The 24,540-nt window shown below is 42.5% G+C and overlaps 1 protein-coding gene across 10 annotated transcripts in view; it reads left to right on the forward strand.

Moving 5' to 3' along the window:
* The first annotated feature begins 4,193 nt into the window (after window positions 1–4,193).
* The window catches only part of LDB2 (LIM domain binding 2), a 326,100-nt gene continuing 305,753 nt past the window's right edge, over window positions 4,194–24,540 (forward strand). For 4 of the 10 annotated variants that reach the window (XM_036420114.2, XM_036420078.2, XM_036420089.2 and 1 more), the window contains exon 1: window positions 4,195–4,530. In XM_036420114.2, coding sequence (XP_036276007.1) covers window positions 4,399–4,530 — 132 coding nt within the window. In that variant the 5' untranslated portion in view covers window positions 4,195–4,398. Of the gene's footprint in view, window positions 4,531–24,540 lie in introns of all 10 variants that reach the window. The other 6 variants (XM_036420105.2, XM_036420098.2, XM_036420053.2 and 3 more) reach the window with 4 other exon arrangements.

Below are 24,540 nucleotides of genomic sequence, written 5' to 3' on the forward strand. Positions count from 1 at the left end.
TTCTCTTCTCAGGCTCAGTCCTGGGCTATAAGAAGACAGATCCATCAAGCTGGTTCATCAAGAAGCAAGGAAGCAGGACAGACAGACAAGAGTCAAAACCAGCCAGTTAACCTGATGGGGCCAAGGATTAAACACCTAATAGTGGAGCTTTTGGGATATCTGCCAGGAACTTTTGAACAAATAAAAAAAGGTGAGCGCAGTTGGACAAGGCTTCAAGGAGAATGGGTATAAGTGGGGGTGGGAGACAGCAGGTATCTGAAAGTAAGCAGGAGAAAGAATGGAATTCCAGTGATAACAGCCACTTCATCCTCTTGGCTTTTCTCCCATTTAACTGGGGACACATGGCTTGAGCACCTACTCTGGCCTCAGGACAACGCTGGTCACTAGAGACAAAAACAGATGCCTTAAAGATGAGAATGAACCAGAGCTTGAGACTTAAGCAAACTGGTATGGATCTTGTCCCTATCACTTATTAATTGTGTGACTTTGAAGAAGTTTCTTAGCATCTCAAAAGCCTCAGCATCCATATCTATAACATGGGAAAGTAATTGAATAAATCATATTGGCTTATTGTGAGATTAATGAAGAATATTTGTGGAAACCACTCAGCACAGTGTCCACCACATAGTAAATAACTTCACAAATGACAGCAATTACTATGTTTGTATGGAAATTCTCCAATAGAAGAATATAGAAGATACCTTGTTGACCCCCAAAAGTAAATTATTCTCCATCTCTTCCTTTTATGTATTGGCTTCATAGCACACACTACAATTCAAAGTTATGTTACCAGAGACTTACTGGTTCTACACAGTCCTCCTCACCCGCCATCTTGGTTGCAAGGAACAGGAAGGCAGGGAGTCTATCTCCTGTGTCCACCTTGCCCTCAGTTGTTCCTTACAATTAAGCATATACACTTGACTCTTAAACAACATAGGTATGAACAGCATGAGTGCATTTAAACATGTTTTTCAATAAATAACCATCAGCCCTTCATATTCATGGGATTCCAATCTGCAGATTCCCAAACAGAATTTTACATTTGACTGTTGTGAATCTGCAGTTGGGAATGCAAAGCTACTATTTTCTATTTGTGGCTGGTTGGATTGGTGAAGGTGAAGGGCTGACTGTAGAGTCAAAAATTATACACAGATTTTCAACTTTCGGGGGGTACCCCTAACACTAGAATTGTTCAAGTGTCAACTGTATTAGGTAAGTGAGAATAATAACATTTTTTGAGCATTCATATGTGTGGGTTCTAAAATACTTGAGAGTAGTGTTTCATCTAGTTCTTTGCAACAGTCTGATGGGTTGTTACTATCATTGTCCTCAATTTTAAAAATGAGGGGACTGAGATACATAGAGGACCAGCAATTTGCTCACGTTCACAGGACAAGTAAGTGGTGGAACCAGGGTTGAAATGTGCTATGGGCTGGTGCTATAGCCTGTGCCTGCATCCTTTATAAAAGGAATATCTGTGGAACCAATGAATTCATGAAGAGGAAGTGAAACAGCATTCACAGGGAAGGAGACAATTTAATTGGATACCAGGATGAGTAGAACTTTGCAGGTAAACAAGAGACAAAAGCACAAATATGTACATTTGTGGAATGAGATTCTAACTTCAGGAAGATCAAGTGTAGCTAATTAATTGTGTGTGTGATGTGTTTGATAGACAGAATGAGTCAGAGAGAGATTCTTAACCAGCCTTGTGAACCATGCAGAGGGAGGAGTTTGGACATTTTCCTATGTACAGCAGAAAAACACTGAAGGGGAAACATGGGACATGATCAATATTCCTTTTATAAGGTCAGCATTCTGAGTAGAATAAGGAGGAATCACCAGTTTGGAGACTCATGAAATGGGAGGGCTGAGAAACCACATGGACCAAGCAAAATGAAGTTTCAGACGTTTCTGAATTTGGATTAGGTATTAACAAGAGCAATATTTACAGCGCTATAACTTGGAATGGTCCAAAAAATTACTGAAAATACACACACACACACACACACACATACCAGTGCCTTCATTCAGAAAGGGGTTCCCTAAATGAATTTTTGAGCTTTTCCTTTTTGGGTCAATCAATACTGGGCTTCCCATACCTGCTAGGTGTAACTTTGATTCTTGCATAGAAACAGCCAGGTAAACGAAACTCGGGCAGGCACTCAACTCTTGGACTGACTGCCTTTAGTTTGGGAATTTAAACACAAGGAACTGTTAGGTTTTGCCATGGCCATCTTTCCAAAACATAAATCACTCCAAATTTGTTTGAAATCCTGTCCTAGAAGGTTGTGTGTTTTGACAAACCTTGCAGCAAATTTGGTCCAGCTTTTGGATTTGTAATGAAACCTGACACGGAGCATGCTGGCCTTCTCCGGGGTCTCTGGAGCAAGCTCCCAGCAGCCTTAGTGCACTGCCTCCCTCATCGCATCCTGGCAATTCACAGGATTGTGTGGGGCTGCGCTGGACTTTTTGGGGGATGGACTCTGCAACCATGTCATGCAATATGGAAAGGGACCAAGGAGGGACAGTGATTTGGGGGCATTTCTGGACCTGACTAGTCTTAAGAGTGTACATTGCAGTATTAGCAATACCTTATCCCCTGTTGGCTAGTGGCTTGGAGGTACCCCAAGCCCTGAGTGGTGCAGGAAGTTAATTAATCTGCCTATTAAAAAGAAGAAAGGTCTCATTTGCATACATTTACATTCACATCTTGCATGCATCTTGTTTTTGGTGGTCTTTGCTTGCTTTCTTTAATGTCACTGACCTAGCTAGGTATTTGCACCACACGTTTACATTTTCTGTGTCTGAGCTCTGTGTAAGGGTGTATATTTCCTTATCATTGGTTCCAGCAGAGTTTGATTGCCCTATAGATAATTTTATTCTCTATAGCACATGTGTCAAACACAAGGCCCGCGGGCCAAATCCGTCCCGCCACGCCTTGCAATGTGGCCCGCACAGCGCTGTCATCACTGCACTCCGCTGCGTTTCCATCACAATGACAGTTTATGACTGTTCAGTAAACCATTCGGCCCACGATTTAGGCTGGATTTTAGATTTTGGCCCCTTCTCTGATTGAGTTCGACACCCCTACTCTATAGTGCTTCTTTCCCCTGCCACGGTAACTGTTTTCTTCCAGTTATCATATAGCACAGTTGAGATAAAGATTTACATACTTGACCAAAATAAAGACTCATCCCCATCAGAGATGCTTGGAGATGAGCCATTCAATTATCTGCAGTTTCCCACTCAACCGAATTTTCCATGGTCATTTTTTTGGGAAGTTTTCCCTTTCTGGCCTTTTCTATCTTTTTGGGAGGTCTGCCTCTGGAGGTTTTTTTTTTTTTTTTTTTTCCTCTTGGGGGAGAAAGTCCATTGCTTCATGGATGTACCTCTGGCATGCAATCTTCCCAATTCTTGTTTTTACCTGGGAATGCCTAGGCAAGCTGCATTCCAGGGCCCCCTCAAACCAGCCTGGAAGGAAGCCTTAGAGAAGGAGCAGGAGGTGGAGGGGGGAAGAGATTGGGGAGGGGTGAGGGTGAGGAAGGCTTGAAATGCAAAGACTATATGCCAAGCTCTTGGAACAACAACAAGTAAAAACAAAACTGTAGCCGGAGGTGAGTATGGAGGGAAATCCTTGCACGGAGTGAATCCCCAGCTCCCTTGAGGGGGGATCAGGGTGCCGAGTTTTGTAGTCCTCACATTTCTGATACATGACCACAGTGTGGCTGTCAGGGGTGAGTGGCTTGGGCAGCCTGTGCAACCACCTCTATGCTAACAAGCTCAGCAGTCAGGTGGGGAAGGATCCTGGCTGGAGGGAAAAAATTAAAACCAAACCTTAGACCTCTGTCAGCCTGGGAGGAGAATTATATTTTTGAACTACTCCTCTACAGTGTGGACAGGAAATGACCTCTCCACAAACTGCTTCTTTCAAAACAAGCAGTGGTGCCTAAAGCTATCCAGCTTTCTCTCTCTCTCTCTCTCTCTCTCTCTCTCTCTCTCTCTCTCTCTCTCTCTCTCTCTCTCTCTCTCTCTCTCTCTCTCTTTCCCTCCCCCCCCTCTCTCCCTCCCTCCTTCCCTCTCTTTCCTTCCTTCCTTCCCTCCCTTCCTCCCTCCCACCCTCCCTCCTCTCCAGAGCTCCTGCTCTCTCCCTCTGCCTGCTCTCCCTCCCTCCCTCCCTCCTCCCTCCCACCCTCCCTCCTCCTCGCTCCCGCTCCTCGCTGTAGAGGGCTCTGAGAGCAGCTCCCAGCCAGTGTGTGCAGCCTGCCTGCCTGCCGCTGTGTGTGTGTGTGAGCGCGTGTGCGTGCGCCTACTTTGTACCGCGAGGAACACAGCCCATGTGCTCTGCATGGACGTTCCTGACACTCTGTGCAGCGTGATTCTCCACAGGCAGGCAAGATGTCCAGCACGCCGCACGACCCCTTCTATTCTTCTCCTTTCGGCCCATTTTATAGGAGACACACACCCTACATGGTGCAGCCGGAGTACCGGATCTACGAGATGAACAAGAGACTGCAGTCTCGCACAGAGGTAAGTACTTCACCCCCCACCCTCTGGGGCGTGCGTTTGTGTATATTTTTCTGCAAACTGTGCGCGGGCTCTTCCCGGGATGCCGGCTGAATTCCGTGGGAAGTGTCCCGCTAGCTACTCCCACCTCCGTGGAAACGAGCGCCAGGATGGAGCCACTAGTTGGAACGCTTGGAGCTGGGGACAGTTTCTGCTGGAATCCTCAAACAGACAGCCCAGCACTTGCCTGGCTTGGGGGGTCCCCAGACAGGCTGCTGTCCCAGAACCCCCGGGTTTGTCCCAGAGCCCCAGGGTTTGCAGGCTCCCAGGGGGTCCGTGAACAAACGTTTCTGGAGATGGAATGCTAAAGGGGTTTGCGATCATTTGCATCCCGCAAAATGATTTTTAAAAACACATCCCAAGGGAAGTCTGTTTTGACTTGCATTGGCTTTTTTTCAAGTCATCCAAATCCAGATGAGGGGGGCAGGAGAGTAACCCCGAGTACTTTTCCCGAACTGGCCCTGCTGGGGACACGGCTGGCTGTAGATTTCTGTGTGAAACCCGAAAGCAGTTGCTTGGGGCAAAGGGGGTTCCTGACTTTCTCCTGTGGGGGTGGGAGTGTCTCCTCAGGGCTCTGCCTTCCTCAGGGGCTGGCCCCGCAGCCAAGGCAGCTGGACTTTCTGCATGTGTGGGATTCTGTGCCTGAGAGAGGGAGCCTCAGCCCAGGGGCCAGCAAGTCTGGGAGCAGAGAGGAGGACAGGACTTGGAGAACTTTGTCCATGCAAAACTCCAGGCTGCCTCCTGCCATTGCAATATTTAATGACTCTGTGCTGGCTCTGCAGGCAGGCAGGTCCTGGGCGGTCCCTGAGCCTGGAAGTTGGGGCTTTGTGTGGAAGTGCTGTAAGGAGGAGTTCTCTCAAAGTCACTTGAGGAAGTAGAAATCCCTGGGAAGTCAGTCAGTCTGGTCTGCAGAGAGCAAATGCCCAGAGGGGGATGGCAGAGAGCGTTTAGGGAAAAGCTGTGGTGGAATTTTAGACGGGAGAGCGACTCTCAACTCTGGAAAGGAGCTCAGCCGAGGCGGCAGGATAACATAAAACACACTTGCTTGAATTGTCAACGGAGCCATGGAGTATTCATGACGTTTACCATATTTAATACAGCTAACAAGATGTGACCTGCTTTCTGACTGGCTACCTGCTGGACAAGCACTGATGGCTTTTTTTTTTTTTTTAAACGGGGCTGTCTTGATCCCTGCTATTTTCTTTATGTGTTCATAACTCCATCGGGGTTAAATATAAAGGAGGACACTGTTGCTCTCCCTGGAAGTCAGTCGCTTTCCAGAAGTAGAAACTGTTTTGCTCACAGAGCTTTGACATTGGTGTGTGTGTCTGCGTGTGTACTTGTGTGTGACAGTTTTTATGTCTCTCAGACCTTAGCCACTGTGTGCTGCAATCTCGAGTGCTTGCGTAGATGATTGGTTGCTGTGGCTTGCTTTCAGAATTAGGAGACTATAAACAGTCTTATAGTTCACACACACATTCGTTCATGGCAATAAGAATCTCAGGTAAAAATGTCTTAAAAATAGGATTGGGTTTAAAAAAAGAGACCAAGGGTCAGGATGGCTCAATTCTTGAAGAGCAACAGGATTGAGAAAGAACCCGTATCCACATCACATTTGGAAAGTTTGGGAGGAGTTGTGGAAAGAGGTGCGTTTCCCGTCCTCCTTGGTGAGGAGAGCAGGCAGGTTTCTCCCACACCTGTGCTCGCCTGTGCCTTCAATTTCCACTTGGCCAGGGCTCAGCCAGGAGGCTCAGGGGAGAGACCTCTCCACCCCGGCCTCAGGATGCCACAAGGTCCCCACTTTATTTCACATTTGAGAGGATACCTTTGAAAAGCCCCCCATTCATGATATGTTTCTTAACAATGGCACATTATTATTATTATTATTATTATTATTAATTTTTTTTGAGAGCTAGCCTCAGGTATTCCTAACTTTTGGATTATGGTATTACTTTTAAAGATTTCTTCTTAGGAGAAAAACTGCTTCATAACTCAAGAACCTGGAGAGAAAAGCTTGCTCTGACAACTCTTAAAATGTGTGTAAACCTCCCTGGCTGTGACAGAAAACAGTTTAACTTTCTCCTGGTGTGTCCCAGGGTCAACCCGAACATGCCCCTCCCCCCTCCCTAGTTAGATCTTTTCTTTAATTAACCAAATAATTGCTCTGGCACTTCCTTTTTTCTTTGCCTATTGTAACTAAACTCATGAACCTAGAGCCATACATTTTTCCTTTTCATTTTGTATGAAAAAAAAGAATCATATGATTTCCCTAAGATATTTATTACTTTAAAAATATTTTCCAATTGATTTTTTTTGAGAGAGAGAGAGAGAAAGGAAGGGAGAAGGACACACAGAGAGAAACAGCCATTAGCTGCCTCCTGTATGCCCCTACCAGGGTTCCAGCCCGAAACTGGACACATGCCCTAACCAAGAATCTAACCCACATCCCTTCCATCCTGGGAATGACACCCAACCAACCGAACCACACCAGCCAGGGTGCTCCCAAGATATTTAAATATTTATGTTAAATATTGACTTTTGATTATGATTTGGAACTGGAAAAGAAAATATTTAGGAAAAAAGTTATATTGAACCTTTACCCACGATGGTTATTTATGATAAAGTTGTTCTGAGCCAAAGATGGCTTGATTGGGATAAAATACCATACTACCCAGCAAGAATTACCAGTTTATTCACACTCAAAATCCAATAGATAGTTGAGCAATTACTTTGAGAATTTAACCAATGATTCCACCTCAGGCTTTCTCCTCTCTCTCCTGGTCTGGGGCCCTATGTTACACAGTGTTAATTTATTGATTCCTAACACCACCCACACAGGCACACCTAGGTAATACTGTTAACTCCCCATTCCTTTTTCAACGTTGACTGGGCTAGGAAGGAATTGCAGCCGGTCATTCTGTGAGGAATAAACTGCAGATCAAATGCTTAGAAGTTTCCTGGAACCTTCCTTCTTCATGGACAGGAAGGAGAGTAGTGAAGAACTGGTGTTTACTGGGCCCCCTCCCATTGCTGACTGTCAGGGCATCCTCTCACGGGGGTTTGTGCATTTCTTCCAAGTAAGTCAATTCCACCCCTTTTGGAAGCCAAGTAGTTTTTAGTTAAGAGCATTAGACTGGGAATTAAACCTGTTTGTTTCTGTAATTTACTAAACAGTAGGCTTGGACCTTGGGTCCTCATTGGCGCATTCCTTGCAAAGCCCTTACATTAAAAAATTCAGACACTATGAATAAGTCCCGGGTTTGGTTTGCTTCAGCATGAGATAGTATTGTGAACTAGAGTAGAGTATAATTATTATTTTTTTGCTCCTGGTATTTAGTTCAAAATCACAAATGGTGTTGAAATAATAGGCTAATTGTGGAGGAAGTGTTGAAGACAGAGATCCTATGTCAGTCTTCTTTAAGGCTAGCTCTTGGAGCAAGGAATTCCTGGGACAAAGCAGGCACTCAATAAACATTTGTTAACTAGCCCATGACCAACAAATAGATGGAAGAGGAGAGTTTGAGAATGATATCATTGAAATTAACACCTTTCCTGAGAAACACAATTTTGAATGCCTCTAGGGGCCTGGTACCCCCTGAAGCTGTTCTGGGCATCCTCCTCTCACCCCCATATTATCCACATTTATTTCATCAGGAGGTTATGTAGATCTCTAATCTTTGTGGCAAAAGAGAGCCAGTGTCAAAGAGATTTTAGAACCTCATCTTTTCTTTTTTCTCTTTCTTTTCTTTTTCTTTCTTTCTTTCTTTCTTTCTTTCTTTCTTTTCTTTTCTTTCTTTTCTTTTTTTTTTTTTTTTAACAATATGATACAGGGCAAAGCAAAGCAAACCAAACAAACAAAAAAAGTTTAAATAGTTTAAATGCCATTGGCTGTTCTGGCAAATAAAATTTCTTTACAACATCAGAATCTCAGTGAAATTTTATAAAGAAATGTTTGGGTGTTTGCCCCCCTTATATATGAAATTAAGAAAAACTTTGAGATCTGTGTCACTGTTGACCAGTGCCATTCCCAGGCAATGGAAGGGAGTTTCATTTTCCCTTGTGTTAGTCACCAGGAGTTGACCCGGTGTCTCCCAAAATTCAAGCATTTCGTGGTCTTGCTGTCCCAGATGCACAGGACTGCACCATGATATAATTTAGTACTGCACATCAACTACAGTCAGAAAGGATATGAAAATGTGTCCTAAAGACTTCAGAATTTGTTCTGCATAAGCTTCCAGAATAACAAAAACTATTAAAAAAAAAATTTTTTTTTGAGGTCTGTGCTATGGGATGAAAATATAGGAAAAAATATGAGGCCCATCCTAAGGACCTTCATTTTTAGCCAAGGGATTTCACGAATGTTGGATTGTTACAGAGTTTAAGAAACTTTACCAGCGAAATTGTAAAAAATCCTTGTTTTGGATAACTTTGCTATCCCTTGTTTCCCCATACAAATTGACAAAGTATGTCTGCGCTTTAATGAAGATGTTTGTACGTATATATTTTTCATGTTGTTAGGATACTTATTTTAATAAAACACCACACACATCAGGGAAGGGGGTGGGTTCCATTCTGTGCTTCTGCTGTTTTGAGATTTATTTTTTGCCTTTGTCGCTATTACACACCCCCTCCAAAAGAGAAACGTGATTACAATTGGAAGCTGCACACGCAAGGATTTTATTAGAATCACCGTGTTTAGTGTTATAGGGTTTAATAGGAATGGTACAAATGTTTGAAGACCTTGAAATTTAAATCTGCTGCTTTTCACCCCTTCTCAGTTCAACTCCCCAACTCCCTGGGGAGAGGGTGGGAGGGGATGGGGGCTCCCAGTCTTTTCTTTCAGCTACATTTTTATATACTTCAGTCACAGGGTTTCCCGTCGTAACATCATGTTTATTCATGGAGAGCTCAGTATCCTTGATGCTCAGATGGAGCCTAGTTAAAATGAGATTAGGTATTTTGGCTAGGTGGTGGTGGTGGGGGGGTGGGGAGAGGAGAGGGGGCGCAGGAAGGGGTGAAAAATGTTTTGTGATAACTTGGAAATTTAGAAAGAAAAATGTTGCTGGTACTCTGAAGCCTACGAATGATTTTCAGTATTAAACACAGAACTTTCCAAGTTTTGTGAAGGGGGTTGGTGAGGGGTGGGGGGGAGGGGGTATTGGTAGTAGTAAGGAAAGCTATTTTGAAAATGTTAAATGAAACCAAAAGTGCAGTTTTAGAAAGGAGAACTTGCAAACTGTTATTTTGCAGGCTCTCGACATGGCCTCGGAAAACACACTGCAGGACGCTTGTACGGATTTTATTTTCCTGAGGTTCCCCCCCTTTCTTTCCATATTCTTACTATGGGAACTGTTTTTAATTAAAAATTGCTGCAAACTAACTATTTGGAGGAGGCCACGGAGAGGGAAAAAAAACCCTCTCAACTCACATTCAACACAGATTCTTATCTGCCTAGAATCAATGCACATTTCTTTTTCTCTTTTTGGTGGTAAATTATGATATAGGATAAAAAACAGTATGCATTTTTTATGCGTTTAGCTCGCTGTTTGAGTTTCAGAAAGAAATTAATTTAAATTGTATGGAGAGCAGGGCTATAAATCTCATTTTATTGCATTTGTCCACGTAAACTCATTTTTCACAAGGAACACAGAATACCCCCTTTCCGATCGAGCAAACAAAACATAACACCAGCAACCTCAAACGTTCAGCTTTATACATCTCCAAGAACAAGGTTCTTAAACATACTTATTTGGATTTGGTTGGTAGGTCTCAAAACATAATTGATCCTGGAAAACAATGTCTTTCAGAAAGTGTCAGTTAACGGAGCTTTAAAAATATTCCACTGATATAGATATGACATGTACTTTTATTGTTGTTATTGCCCCCCCTTTCCCTCCCTCCCTCCCTCCCTCCCTCCCTCCCTCCCTTCCTTTCTTTCCCTTCATGCCTTTCTCCTTCTTCCTCTTTTTTTTCCCTCTCTTCTTTTTTTTCTTCTTTTTTTTTAAAAATTAGTTTGATCCTAGGTGTTATGTGGTGTGTGTGTGTGTGTGCATGTGTATGAGTATGTATGAGTGTTTTATTTAAATTCCAGCACCATGCATCTGAACATAGGCAACTATTAACATTTAAAACAAAATCCCATCATTCTTGAAGAATCCCCATGCTTTTGGCAATGACAATACCAGAGTCGGAAAATAGATGATGAAGACATTTTCTGTCTTCCAGAAGCTTACAATTGGTCACAAAGGGAGACCAACAGACCAGCTCTTATAGTGAGGTGCTATGATAATCCACAGTGTAGTATGGGTGTGCAAATGTATTGAAAGGCATATACACTTCTGAAAGGTAGGCATGGTGATCATAACTAGCTTCTATGGAGTGTTTAGAATCTGTTGAGTCATGGTGCTAAGTGCTATTATGTCAGCTCATGTGACCCTCATAATCACTCTGAGATGGGTACTGTTAACATCCCCATCTTCACTGATGAGGAAACAAGGATTAAGTAAGTTGTCTAACACCATACAGATGGTAGTTTAGTTTTAGGGGTTATGCTGTTAACCACTCTGCTATTGCAACTCTCTTGAGATAAGCAATAATAGCTAGAATTCTTGTTTCACGTGTGGACATTTAGTAGGTAAATATTTATGTTTTTTCCTAGGACAGGTTGACTTTGATAGGAGCTGGAAAGTTGACCCTACCCACCTAACTCGGTTAAAGTGTCTCTCAAATGCTTGATTTCAAAAAGAACCATGTGAAATTCCAAAGGAGGAAGTCAGAAATTGAACGTGTGTGTGTGTGTGTGTGTGTGTGTGTGTATTTATACACACACACACACACACACACATATATCTCAATATATATTTATATATATATTTATATAAATATATATATATATATATATATATATTATTATATATATATTATATATATATAGAGAGAGAGAGAGAGAGAGAGAGAGAGAGAGAGAGAGATGTATGGAGAGAGAGGGAGAGCTAGTAGAGATAGAGAGAGAAGAGAGAGAGTACAATCCTCCCTCCCCTATTGACTACCAACACACTCTTCACTATTCCTTGAGGGTCATTATCTGAAGAATAACTGTTACCTTTCTACAAATTCTTCGACCATTCTTCTAATAGTTTAATTATTTTACTTGAAAAATACTTAGATTTTCATCCAGTACCTGACTCTTCTCAGATAAGCATCATCTGTGGAAGATGGTCTTTTAATCATTTTAAAGAGTAGTAGGATGACTATAAAAACGATTTCTTTTTTGGTGGTACCACTCCCTTCCACAGGTTAGGGTGAGGAGATTAAACTATAATTAGAATTTGCTTCGGTGTTGGCTTCCTCTTCGGGTAATCAACTTGGAATCTTAGGGGACATGAAGGCACAGAGGGGAAGGAACCCCCAGCATATTTTGGCTCCCACTCTCCTGGTTTGGTTCTCTCCTGAGAGGCAGTCCCTCCACTTTGTGTATCTCTGTATTTCTGTGGGGAGGAGTGATGCTTCTGCCCTGCTGTAGTCACCTTGGCCATTGTCTGTAAATACCTGCAAATTATTGGAGATAAGATTGGCCTCCTCATTTGACGTATATCCAAGCCCAAGATGCATGCTTCCTGGTTCTCCTTTAAAGAGAAGGAAACTGAGGCTCAGGGAGGGGAACTAGTCCATGCATGGATGTCCCCAGCGGCTGGATCTTCTCACTCCCCCACTCAATCTTCTCTTCCAAAGCAAGCTGAAGGCTACTCACACCATGTTGAAGGCCCTGATAGCCGCCCTCCCCTCCTTTACCTCTACTTTGACCAGCCTAATTGAAAGTTGTAGTCTTCCAGTTAAAAACAGAAGCCTTAGAATTAAAAACCTGGCAGACCCATCTGAAGAAGAGAGACTTGCCCTGTTGTGGTGATGTTACAAGCCCTATCCAGTCTTCAGGTTTAGGATGGCCTCCTAAATGCCCTCCCTCTTCTTACCCTCTGTCCCCCACAAGCAGCCAAGGAGGTGTTTTTGAAGCACAAATCAGATCATGCCACTCTCCAGCTTCCCCTCATTCCTAGAATAAGCTCTACATCTTTTGCTCTAGCTTTAAGGTTCTATTAATCTGTTTCTTCCTGATGGCCTAGTCCAGTGGTCAGCAAACTCATGAGTCAACAGAGCCAAATATCAACAGTACAATTGAAATTTCTTTTGAGAGTCAAATTTTTTAAACTTAAACTTCTTCTAACACCACTTCTTCAAAATAGACTTGCCCAGGCTGTGGTATTTTGTGGAAGAGCCACACTCAAGGGGCCAAAGAGCTGTATGTGGCTCACGAGCTGAGGTTTGCAGACCACTGGCCTAGTCTTAACTTCTGCCACTTTTCCCCAGACTACAGCCACTAGGGGCTTGCTTTGGATACATTACTTGCCAAGCTCATTCATATCTCAACACCTTTGCCCTCAGTGGTAGAAGGGATACATGGATTCCTCCATCATAACCCGGGTCAGTATGAGGAGCTCTAATCTGCATTAGAATTTGGCATGGTGTTGGCTTTACTTGCAGGTAATCAAATATCTCACAGAAAATAATGTCAGTGAGGCTGAGGCCCAGCACTCAGTATTTCCTCTAGGGATCAAGTTACATGTCCCAGAGAGCCTTTCTTCCTTGATCACCTCAATTCCAATTAGTCCCCTGCCCACTCACTTTCTATCACATGCCCTAATCATTTCCTTCGTAGGTGATATTTTCTTGCTTGCTTATTTCTTAAGTATCTTCTGGGAATCTCTGATTTCTGATTAAAAATTTTGTACTTATTCTAGTGTGTGTGTGTTTTTTTCTTTTCTCATTTGATATTTCCACCACTCCTTTCTCTTTGGATCTATCTACCTTGGGGCCCATAGCCATGAATTATGATAAGAATCATGATAATACCTTACATTTCCTGGAGCACTTTGCATTTTAGGGAAGTGCTTTCAGGGCCATTAATTAGCTTATTTGAAGTGAGTTGCACAACAAAATATGGGAAGTTATGTTAGTATATTACCTTGTGGTCTGTTTGTGTGTGTGTGTGTGTGTGTGTGAGTGTGTATGTTTAAGAGAGAGATATATATCTATGCTTGCTCCAATCAGATTGTATTTGTGCACAATTTTTTCCACCAGTGTTTTTCTTTTCCTTTGGAGTGAAAGGAGGCACATGCCTAGAATATAAATATCTGAACTGAAGTACGACTTACAATAAGTCAAAATTTGGATCCAAGTCCTGGCTTTGCCTCCTGGTTGCTATAGGATCTTAGGGAAGCTCCTTAACCTTTCTGTGCTCTTGTTTCCTTAGCCCAAGTTTTAGGGTGGGAGTGAATGGCTAATACCTGTAAAATGCCTGGTCTATAGCCAGTGCTCAGTCAATGAGGCTGCTGTGATGATAGGCTGTCCTTATTCTCCACCGTATCGGCAAATTACGTAGTGTTAGTAAAGCAAATCTTTGCTTGATTTCTTAATAATATCTTTAAAAATATTGTTATATGGCCTGCAGTAACATATTCAATTTAATAAATAAAACTTGCAGTGATATGTTGCAAGATTTGTGGGTTTGGTGTTCTCATAATATGTGATAATGCCATAGGGATTATGTAGTCAGGATGATACGATGATCATGTATGATACCTTCTTGTCTTCATGCTCTCCTCAAAGTCCAGGGTATCGTCCTCTCTCAGATATACCTGTTGTTAATAAGAATTGTTTAATATTTGGGACATGGGCACTCCATTCTTTTGGAGAAAAGCTGTACTCAAGATTGCCCCATGTATGAACTCAGTTGAGACAACAGAAGGTGAAATTTTCCCTGTCCCCAGTGCTTTGCAGGGGCATCTGAACAGGCCCCCGGGGGAGGCCCCCGGAGCACACACCTGCTGCCTTGACTGGCCATTTTGTCTATCAAGGGATACTTCTCAATAGGCAGCTGGCACGGATTTCTCCCAGAAAGCTGTGTCAGCACTGGTTGGAGTCTGAAGTGCCCCCTGTGTGCCTGGACTAATAATGGCCCTGCCAAGGGATCCTCTGTGACACCTTGTGGCTTACCTTTTAAGGCAGTGAAAAAGCGCATGGGTGGAGCAGGGGAGGTGCTGAATGGCACCATGCGGCATCTTTCTCGCCAGGTTGATGGGTAGGAATGTTGATGGGTAGGAATGTTTCCCAAACTTTTGACATATGTGTACATCTTCTATAATTTTCGTAACGCTGAGTACCCCTCATACTCATGAGAACGTAGAATTAGGCGCAGCTAAGCATAGTGCAGTGCATATCCCCACCAAACTCCGGTGCAACGTGTACCCCCACCAAACTTTTCCATACCCCTGGGGGTACACGTACCACACTTTGGGTGAAGCCATAGTGCTAGTTGCTAAGGGAATGACCAGGAACTGGCCAAATTAAACACTCTTACCAACCACCAATTTGTACTTCAACCCTACAAAAACTTTCATGTTTCAAACCTCTTCTCCATTTTCAGTTTTCCAATTAGTATAATGCTATTGACGTTGAAAAACTTATCACTGACTTTCACTGTTTTCGAATTTTTTGATTGCTTTCTTTGCCAATTTAGTTAACCTAAAGTTGCATATGCTTTAAGTATACTTCTGACTTTAAAAGAATGGTACAATTTCAGCATAGAGTATTTGTAGAATATAACAATGTATAAAGGGGTATATATAAATTGTCTTCAATTCTATGCAAAAATAACTATTAGCATTTTACTTTATAAACCTAAGCAGAGAAAGATATACATTAACACTTACATGCTTAGGAACTTATTGAACATCCTTTTGACCAACTCTTTTCACTAAAATTTTGAGTATTTCACAGTATTCCTAAACTATAATTTTGAGTTGCCTGAATTATTCACATATATATGTTTGTATTTTAAAAAATAACAACTTACACTAGTAGAACCAGGAGGTCAGGGTATAGCAAGTTAATTTATGACCCATGGAAGGGCATATGTTCATTCAAGGAGAAAAAGAATGTCTCATACCCTGGCTGGTTTGGCTCAATGGATAGAGTGTCAGCCTGTGAACTGAAGGGTCCCAGGTTCGATTCTGGTCAAGGGCATGTACCTTGGTTGTGGGCACATCCCCAGTAGGGTGTGTAGGAGGCAGCTCATTAATGTTTCTCTCTCATCGTTTCTGACCCTCTATCCTTCTCCCTTCCTCTCTGTAAAAAATCAATAATAATAATAACATATATATATATATATATATATATATATATATATATATATATTTAAAAAGTGTCTCACAAAGTGGGCTATGTCATGAGCTGTATGCAACAGTATTTTATTTTTCTCACTGATCGAAGAGCTTCTTGGGGTCAGGTACCATTTTATCCATATTTGTACCCTTCATGACATTTGATATTCTCTGTGGCCTATAGCAGTCTTTCTTAAAAAGGCATATTTCATAGAGGGAGCCATATTGTCACTAGATTCTGAATTTTCACAGTGTAGTGTGCACTTTATAAATAAGCCTCATACTCAGGCGATTCTATGGCAGTGCCATCGTGGTGTGAAATAGGACCACAGCATTAGCTCTAGGAAGTTACCTTCTTAAGTCACACAGACTTATTTCTCTACCTGCTATTAGCACGAGCTTGGGTAAGTTAACTTACCCTTCTGTGCCCAGGTAGCCCTCATGAGTAATGGGTGGATGATGATAGAATCTATGTCTTTGGGTTTTTATGAAGACCGAATGAGATAATTCTTATAAGGCGATTAGCATAATGCCTACAACCGGTAGTTGTTCATTGTCATTTCTTTAGAGGATATTGAACATCTACTATAGGTGGCACAAGAACAGTGAGAGCACACAGTAAGGATTAGGGCAGGAGGGTGTTGAGGGATGAATAGGAGTTTGCAGTTTGTGAAGGGTGGTGTGCTTTTGGCAGAAGGAATGGCACATGCAGAGAAACAGCCTTGGAAGGTGGTGTTCTGTTTGAGGAAGGGGAGGACTTGGGCATGGTATGCAGGAGAGGGTGTACATATGTGTGAGGTTGGTGGGGAGGTGGGAGAAAAACCTGGAGAGGAAGTAGAGGCCAGATTGTGTGAAGGCTTTGGTCCTTACCCTTTAGAGACTATTGGACTTCAGCATGGTGAGTACAAACAGGGCCCTAGCATGATTATTTAATGTCTCTGTGCCTTGGTTTCCTCAGAGGGACTTTACTAAGTCCTTTAAGGCACTTAGACTAGCACCTGGTCCGCATACCCTACTGGGCAAAGGGGACTGATGAAAGCATTTATTTATTTATTTTTTGCCTAGGCACTGAAACAATTCGATCTGCCTTTGAGCACATTCCTCTGGTCACCTTGTGCAGGGTGGACTGGCGGTGTGGTGTCTTGGAGCACATTCATCTGCTGAGAGGAAGGAGTCAGTGGATGGGGAGATGCACAAAGGAAAAATCACACACACACTGGCTGACTAAGCTATTTTTAGCCTCGTATGGCAGAGGCAAAGGATGGATTTTTCATGGCATTTTTTTTCTTCTCAAGATGCAAAATTACCGTAAGCCAGCGTTATGTAAGTTGCCCAGGGACAATTTATTTGTCCCCCAGGCATGGTCCATGAAACTTTTAGTAGGCATTTTAGAGGGTGGTCCCTAGGGCCTCCAGCCCAGACAGGATGTGGAACCCAGAGTGATGCACTGAGGCTGCTGGGAAGGTTCCCTGAGCTGGCAATCACCCTGGACTAGACCCAACATGTGTGGCAGTGAGTCAAGTGACAGGCTGAATGGGAGAGAGAAGGCAGGGGGAGTTGACGTCCTACCCATTCCAGCACATGCAGCCTGGTTCTCTGAGCCTCAGTTTCCCCAATGGGAACAAGATATCAACATTAGAGGACATGCTGAACAGTAAATGAGATCATGGAGGCAAATTGCCAAAACCTGGGCCTTTCCTTTCTCTACTTGACATTTCATGTCACACAGACAGGCCTTTTGTTCATTTTATTTACTTAAACATATATTTTTATTGATTTCAGAGAGGAAGGGGGAGGGAGAAAGAGAGAGAAACATCAATGATGAGAGAGAACAATTGGCTGCCTCCTGCACACCTCCTACTGAGGATCGAGCCTGCAACCCAGGCATGTTCCGTGACTGGGAATAGAACCGAGACCTCCTGGTTCAATCTCCTGGTCAATGCTCAACCACTGAGCCACAGCCTGCCTGGCTGACTTTTGTTAATTTTAGCAGTGTTTCCTGAACTCTTCTCACATCTCCATCCTCCCCTCCCTAAACTTGAGCCTTTGGCATTGGATAAATCTTTCTCTTTCCTGAGGGCTCTGGATTAGATGAGATAGGGGCAAGGTTCTTCTGTAGACTCCAGAGTCTCCTCTTCTCATTAAGTGGACTGTTCCTTTCTGTTTTAACCTACACATTAAAAATAAGATCAATGCCGAAACCGGTTTGGCTCAGTGGGTAGAGTGTAGGCCTGTGGACTGAAAGGTCCCAGGTTCGATTCTGGTCAAGGGCATGTACCTCGTTGCGGGCACATCCCCAGTAGAGGGTGTGCAGGAGGCAGCTGATTGATGCTTCTCTCTCATCAATGTTTTTAACTCTCTATCCCTCTACCTTCCTCTCTGTAAAAAGTCAATAAAATAAAAAAAAGATAAAGTGCCCAAGTCCTTAAAAAAAAATAAAAAAATAAAAAAATAAAAATAAGATCAAGGTAAATCACGTGGATTGACGGGCTCCATCCATCCTCTGCTTTTTCTCTCCCTCCCTTGGTGGAGGGATCTTGCTGAGTCATGGCCTCTTGCTTTGACACAAACAGTGGCTGGAGCTGGAACCCCAGCCCTGGCCTCCTGGAGCCAGCAGTACCATTGTCTTACCACCTGCACATGAAAGGAGGCCGGGGCTTGTTTTTTCCTGGCCCGGTAAAAGGACCTCCGCATGCAAATGCAGGATGCACAAAAATTCCAGAGTTCAGCCAGCTCCCCGACCCGCAGTTTTTGTTGTTGTTGTTTTGAGAAAGGTTAAAAATGCATCTGAACCAAGACTAGAAAATAAGCTTAAGGTGTTAGGTTATTCCGAAAAGACTGTTAATGCCTGTTGCCTAAGTGCGTTAAACTGTTTTGAGATGATTACTTGTGTGCTCTATTTTAAAAGCTGCTTTGCTGCGATGGTGATTTAAACCAATTTTTTTTCTAGACTCAAAACTTTGCATTTGTGTGTTGAAAAAAAAAAGACTGTATTTGAAACAAATAAACATTAAAACGTAGTTTATTATATTTCTAGGCATTTGTCTGGAAGGAAAATATGTCAAGACATTTATAGTTAGACACTGAAATCTCTGCCTTAATTCACTCCATTGTATTTTCATGGAGCCCAACCATATATACTATTACCCGGTCTCCAGAGAGCTCCTGGAAGGGATACCGGATCCTGTTGGTTTAATGAGAGAAGTGGGGAGGTGGGAGAGAACGGATGGGGCATGGTTTCCAGTCTTAATTCTTTATTTCCTGTGATTTTTATTTTTTTAATGGAGGCAGGGGGAAAGGAGAGAAGAAAGAATGGTGCTGTTACTTTTATTATGGCTTTGATTTTAGAACCATTTAAGAAGTAACATTCACTGTGGCACCCTGTGGTGTCCACAAAAGGATTGCATTGGCTCATTCATTCCACAGTAAAGTGTTGAGTTTTTGTGTCATGTGCTCAGCGATGGAGTGCCCTGCCCTCAGGATGCTCACAGCCAGGTGGGAAGACAGCCAGCTAGACAAACACTTATGGCAAAGGGCGCCAGGTGCCCTGCTCGGGAAAACTGGGCTGCTGATTGCATGGAGGATGGAAGGTCCCCTAGCAGAGACTGTGCTATTCACACACACACACACACACACACACACACACACACACACACGCACACTCACACTATGTTATATACCATGACCCAAATAGTCCCTGTATTTTTAATCTAGGGCACTGCAAACTTTTTGATGTTGCTGCATATCTGGTGATCTTTAGAGCAATTAATCTGCTTAAATACCCCAAACCAGAGAGCTAAAGCCAGCTGGCATTAATGCCCCAGCAATGACTGCAAATAGGTCCTCTCACCTATTGTAATCCAAACTATGGGTGAGGGACAAAGAGAAAAGGCTACTCCTCTAAGCCTACTTAAAATGCCAAGATATGGCAAAAATAATCCTTTTTGTTCCTCTAGGCCATGGGAGATGGTTTGAATGTAGGGTGGGAAATTTCATGCTTACCTAGGAACTGAATAGTAATTTTTGTCAAACTTTCTGATTGCTACTTAGTGAATCTTTTTAAAAAATCCTCCTCCTCCTACAACTATGGCTTATAGCTAGGTAACACTGAGAGAAGTTTAGGAAGAAAACAGATCATGCAAAGCGTTGAATAGTAGTTAGAAATCCATAAAACTGAAGGCAGGGGGTTGGATCAGCAAACAATAGAATTTCAGAAATTCAAGAGCAGAAATAATGATGATCATGCTGTACATTTATTGAGTGTTGGCTGCATGCTAGTCTCCCGGGTCAGTGCTTTACACCATGTTGCAATTAAGCAGCATATCAGTGTGGGAAATAGTAGTATTAGCCCCATTTTTTTTTCAGATGAGGAAACTAAGGTTGAGAGACACTTAGAAATTAGTCTAAGGTTCCACAGTGAGCAAGGGCTTGAACCTGAGTGTGCTCAGTCCTGAGTTGATTTTCACGTCCCAATTCTACTGTGTCTCTATGGTGTCCCATTTTACAGCTGGAGAAACTGAGGCCCAGAGAGGTTAAACCCTGGCCTTGGGTCATATTGTAAGGCACTACTGAAACCTTCTCATTGATTGATGATTTGGTCTTTGGTTCCTCAATGCATGCCCACTGGGAATCCACTGTGAATTTCACTTCACCATGGCCTTCTTGTGCTCTGGGACCATGCCTGGTTCATCTCTGTATGAGCAACACAGAACACAGGGCAGAGTGCAGAAGAGATGCTTGAGTCTAGACCTTTCTTGATTGAATGAAGAATATAAGAAAAGTAGCAGGTCCAGAAGCTTAAACTCAACTAACTGTAAACTCAACACGGACAAGCACAGTGGCTGTCTTTCGAGGCACCACAGCCCTGAGGACATATTTATGTGATTTAGCAAAAGGTATTGCATCTGGATGAGCCTACAAAGCGAAGGCTTCTGGATTTCCTGCAGACACTGGCCCCAAAGGGTTTGGCAAAGTATTTTGGATTTTAGCCCTCTCCTATTCTCTTGGCCAGCTGCCTTTTTGCAGTGTGGAAACTACCCAACTGTACAAGGAGGGCTGTTTTTATTTAATTTAGTCATCTGGGGTCTAACAAAGGACCTGGAATTTGATTGATATTCACTACATATCGATTGAACACATGAAGAATAAATTGTCTGCAGTGATTAGAATACAATGAATACAGTAGTGTTGGGGGCAGGAGCAGATTTGAAGTGAATGGGTTCTACAAGGAATTGTAGGAGTTTGTTTTGTTGGGGGGGAAAAGAAGGGCATTTGATTGGAAGAAACAAAGGCTGAGATGCCATCAAGCACACAGGTCTGGGGCGGAAAAAGGATGTGGTTGGCAGATCTCTGCTCAAGGAAGTCTGCAAATGTGAAGAGAGCTGCACACCTGAAGGAGGCACCATTCTCACTGTACTCTATGCCTGGTCCCCACATCCACAGAATACAATGTAAATGGAGTTTCATGGAGTTGTTAAATCGGTGTCCTATTTCTTGGGGAGACATGTTCTTTCTCTACTTCCTCTGTATTTATTAGTCAGCATTCCTCAGAGAAACAGAACCTATAAGATATGTGTATCCAGAAAGAGCTTTATTAGAAGGTATTAACTCACAGAATTATGGAGATTGGGAAATCCTATAATCTACAATCTATAAGCTGAAGACCTGAGAAAGCTGGTGGTGGAGTTTGAAGGCCTGAGAGACAGAGGGCTAATAGTCTAAATTTGAGTCCCAAGGAGAATATCAATGTCCCAGCTCAGCAGTTAGTTTACCCAACTTTCCTCATCTTTTTGTTCTATTCAAGCTCTTAGTCGGTTAGATGATGTGTACCACATTGAGAAGGGCCATCTGCTTTACTCAGTCCACTAGGTGAAATGCTGATGTCTTCTGGAAACACCTAGAAATAATGTTTAAATAGAATCTTGGCATTCCACGGCCCAATCAAGTTGACCATAAAAGGAACTACCACCTTCCCTGCCAAAATTCTGCCTCCTCAGGTATAACAAAGGGTGGTGTGAGAGATCCTTGAATGCTTGGTTGAGGTGAATAGATATAACTCTATAACATCAAGGAACCTTTGTATGTTCTTAAGTAGATCCATTAAAATCTTATTCCTTTCTTCATTGGGTGCATCTATTATATTTGAGGAGGGCTGGTGTTTAGCATATTGTAGTTCTTAAAAAACAGACATGGGCCTTTCTTGTCAGAAACTGACAACCATGTAAGGGAGATATACAGCAATGAAATGTGCACTATGCAACACAATGTAATAAATGCACTAAGGAGTCCAGTATGTTTCTGTAAAGAAACCTGTCCTACATCAGTGGGAGCTGTGGTCAGGAAAGGCTTTCGTGATGAAGTGTAAATTTAATTGAGATTTAAAAAACAAATTTAATCAGAGAAATGGAACATGGATGCCAGGATGGCATTCAAAAGAGGAACAGAGAGGGCAAAGGTCTTATTGGGGGTCAGGTTGTCTGGAGTGCAGAGAGCAGGGAGGAGATGTAAGATGCAATCTAAGGCTGAAGATCCATGTTGGGGCCAGATTATGTTTGACTGTGGATAGGACATATTCAGGATTTTGGCTTTTAAAAAAGTTATCCTAATAGCAATGGGAAATGTGCTCCTTTTGATAGAGGTTTGCAAGAGGGTACATCATGAAACAGGCATTTTGAAAACAAGTCTCAGGCTGTCGAGTGGAGAATGATTTGGAAAGGTTTTTTTGTAAAAAATATTTTTTAATTGATTTTGAGAGAGAGAGAAAGTGAGGGGGAGAGACTGGGAGAGAAACATTGATCAGCTGCCTCCTGCTTGCCCCTAACAAGAGACTAAGATAGCAACATGGGCATGTGCCCTGACCAGGAATTGAATGGGCAACCTTTTGGTGCAAAGGACAATGCCCAATAAATGAGCCATTCTGGCCAGGGCCTTTTTTTTTTTTTTTTTTTTTTTTTTTTTTAATCGAAGGATTTAATAGCAGATGCAAGAAGACAAGTGAGAGAAGGATATTATAGTTTTCCAGGTAAAATATGACAATGAATTGCATCCACCTGGAGCCCATCAGAGGGACAGAAGAACATGGATGGGACATTGGTTGGTGATGAATTGGCTATGGAGGGCATTGCTTAGGAGAAATTTCCAGCCTCACTCTAGGATTACTAGAATAAGAGTAGTGACTTTTCTCAGGCTTCATCTCTGTCCATTTATGTCAACAGCACGTACCTGTGTTCTCTAGCCTCAAGTCATTGTGTGGTTTCATGATGTTAACTCTGTCCTCATCCCAGAATCTTCTTGAGCTAACTATAACAGCATCATGTGTGTCCATCAGTTTTGTCAAACTCTTCGCCTCCCCTGAGCTGCCCATTTTCCAACCCCTTCCCCTTGCCTACTTTGATTAGCTTCTACTTTCACAACATCTTCATTACTTACCAGTTTGTTCAACTTCTTTTTATTTTTTTAAAGCAAATATTGATTGAGAGTTTCTTCTTTTTCCTGTTTTTGAGTCTCATTATTTCCCTGTTTTCTCTTCGTTATTAGTGGACCTGTTTTTCTTCAAGTGCCTCTCGTCTTTGAAAAGCTCTTGTGATTCTCTTAAGCCCATTTGCCATTTGTTGGCCTGTCTTCCTTTTCCCTAGAATCCTTAAGGATGGCATTATAGTTTTGCTCATCTCCTGTCCCCCTTTTCAAGTACAACTATAGACACTTCTCTACTGTAAGATTGCTTTGCAGTGTCTCTCACAATATAGGAGCTCAATAAATATTGGTTAAATTTATTCCTTTTGTGGAATGTGTAGGCTTTGATGAAATCACGTAAAAATGCTTCTTGTACATATTCTCTTTTATATCAGTATATAATATCAGTATGTGTATGGTTATCTGAAGGCTCGTTTCCCTGGGAAGACACACGAAATAATTTACTTCTCTGTGGTTCTAAACCAGTGTGGTAGATGTTTACCCAAGCCTATGTGAATACCCTTAGAAAACGTTGGGTACTCATCATACATGTTCATCAGTTCAATCCATTCTTACTGAGACCTTTACTTTCCCCATGAGATGCTAGATGACTTTTGATGGCTTTGCATAACGATTATGTGTCTCAAGTTCTATATCTGTTAAGTGACAATAAACAGGGAATCAAAACAAGGGTAGGGACATTTGGAGAGTATGCATTTTTTCCCATTTATTGGAACTGTGCTAGATCTCAAAGATGCAAAGAAGACTCAAACCAGGAGAGTAGGGTCAGGAGGATGATAGTTGCAATGAGCCCTTTGAAGCTTCAGTTGGAAGTCAAAGAATCGTTGGCTCTGGATTGGAAACACTCCTGAAAGCAGGGTCATTTCTTCTTCAAACCATGTCTGGACTATCTCTTTCACAAGGTTAACATTAAAGGTAAAATGAGGTGACAGATTAAAAGTGTTTTTGAGTAAGTAGAATTACTTTAAAAAGTCCACATTGGGAAATGATCAGTGAATCAATGGTTAAAAGTCTTCTACAATAGATGGGGCATTTAGCTAGAGCACATGTGTCAAACACAAGGCCCGCAGGCCAAATCCGTCCCTCCAGGCCTTGCAATGTGGCCCGCATCGCGCTGTCATCACTGCACTCCGCTGCGTTTCCATCACAATGACAGTTTATGACTGTTCAGTAAACCATTCGGCCCGCGATTTAGGCTGGATTTTAGATTTTGGCCCCTTCTCTGACTGAGTTTGACACCCCTAAGCTAGAGGAAGGAGATATTTGAGGATTGATGGAAATAGTT

The sequence above is a fragment of the Pipistrellus kuhlii genome, unplaced genomic scaffold, assembly GCF_014108245.1.
Source record: "Pipistrellus kuhlii isolate mPipKuh1 unplaced genomic scaffold, mPipKuh1.p scaffold_m20_p_1, whole genome shotgun sequence".
In the NCBI taxonomy this organism is placed as follows: Eukaryota; Metazoa; Chordata; class Mammalia; order Chiroptera; family Vespertilionidae; genus Pipistrellus; species Pipistrellus kuhlii.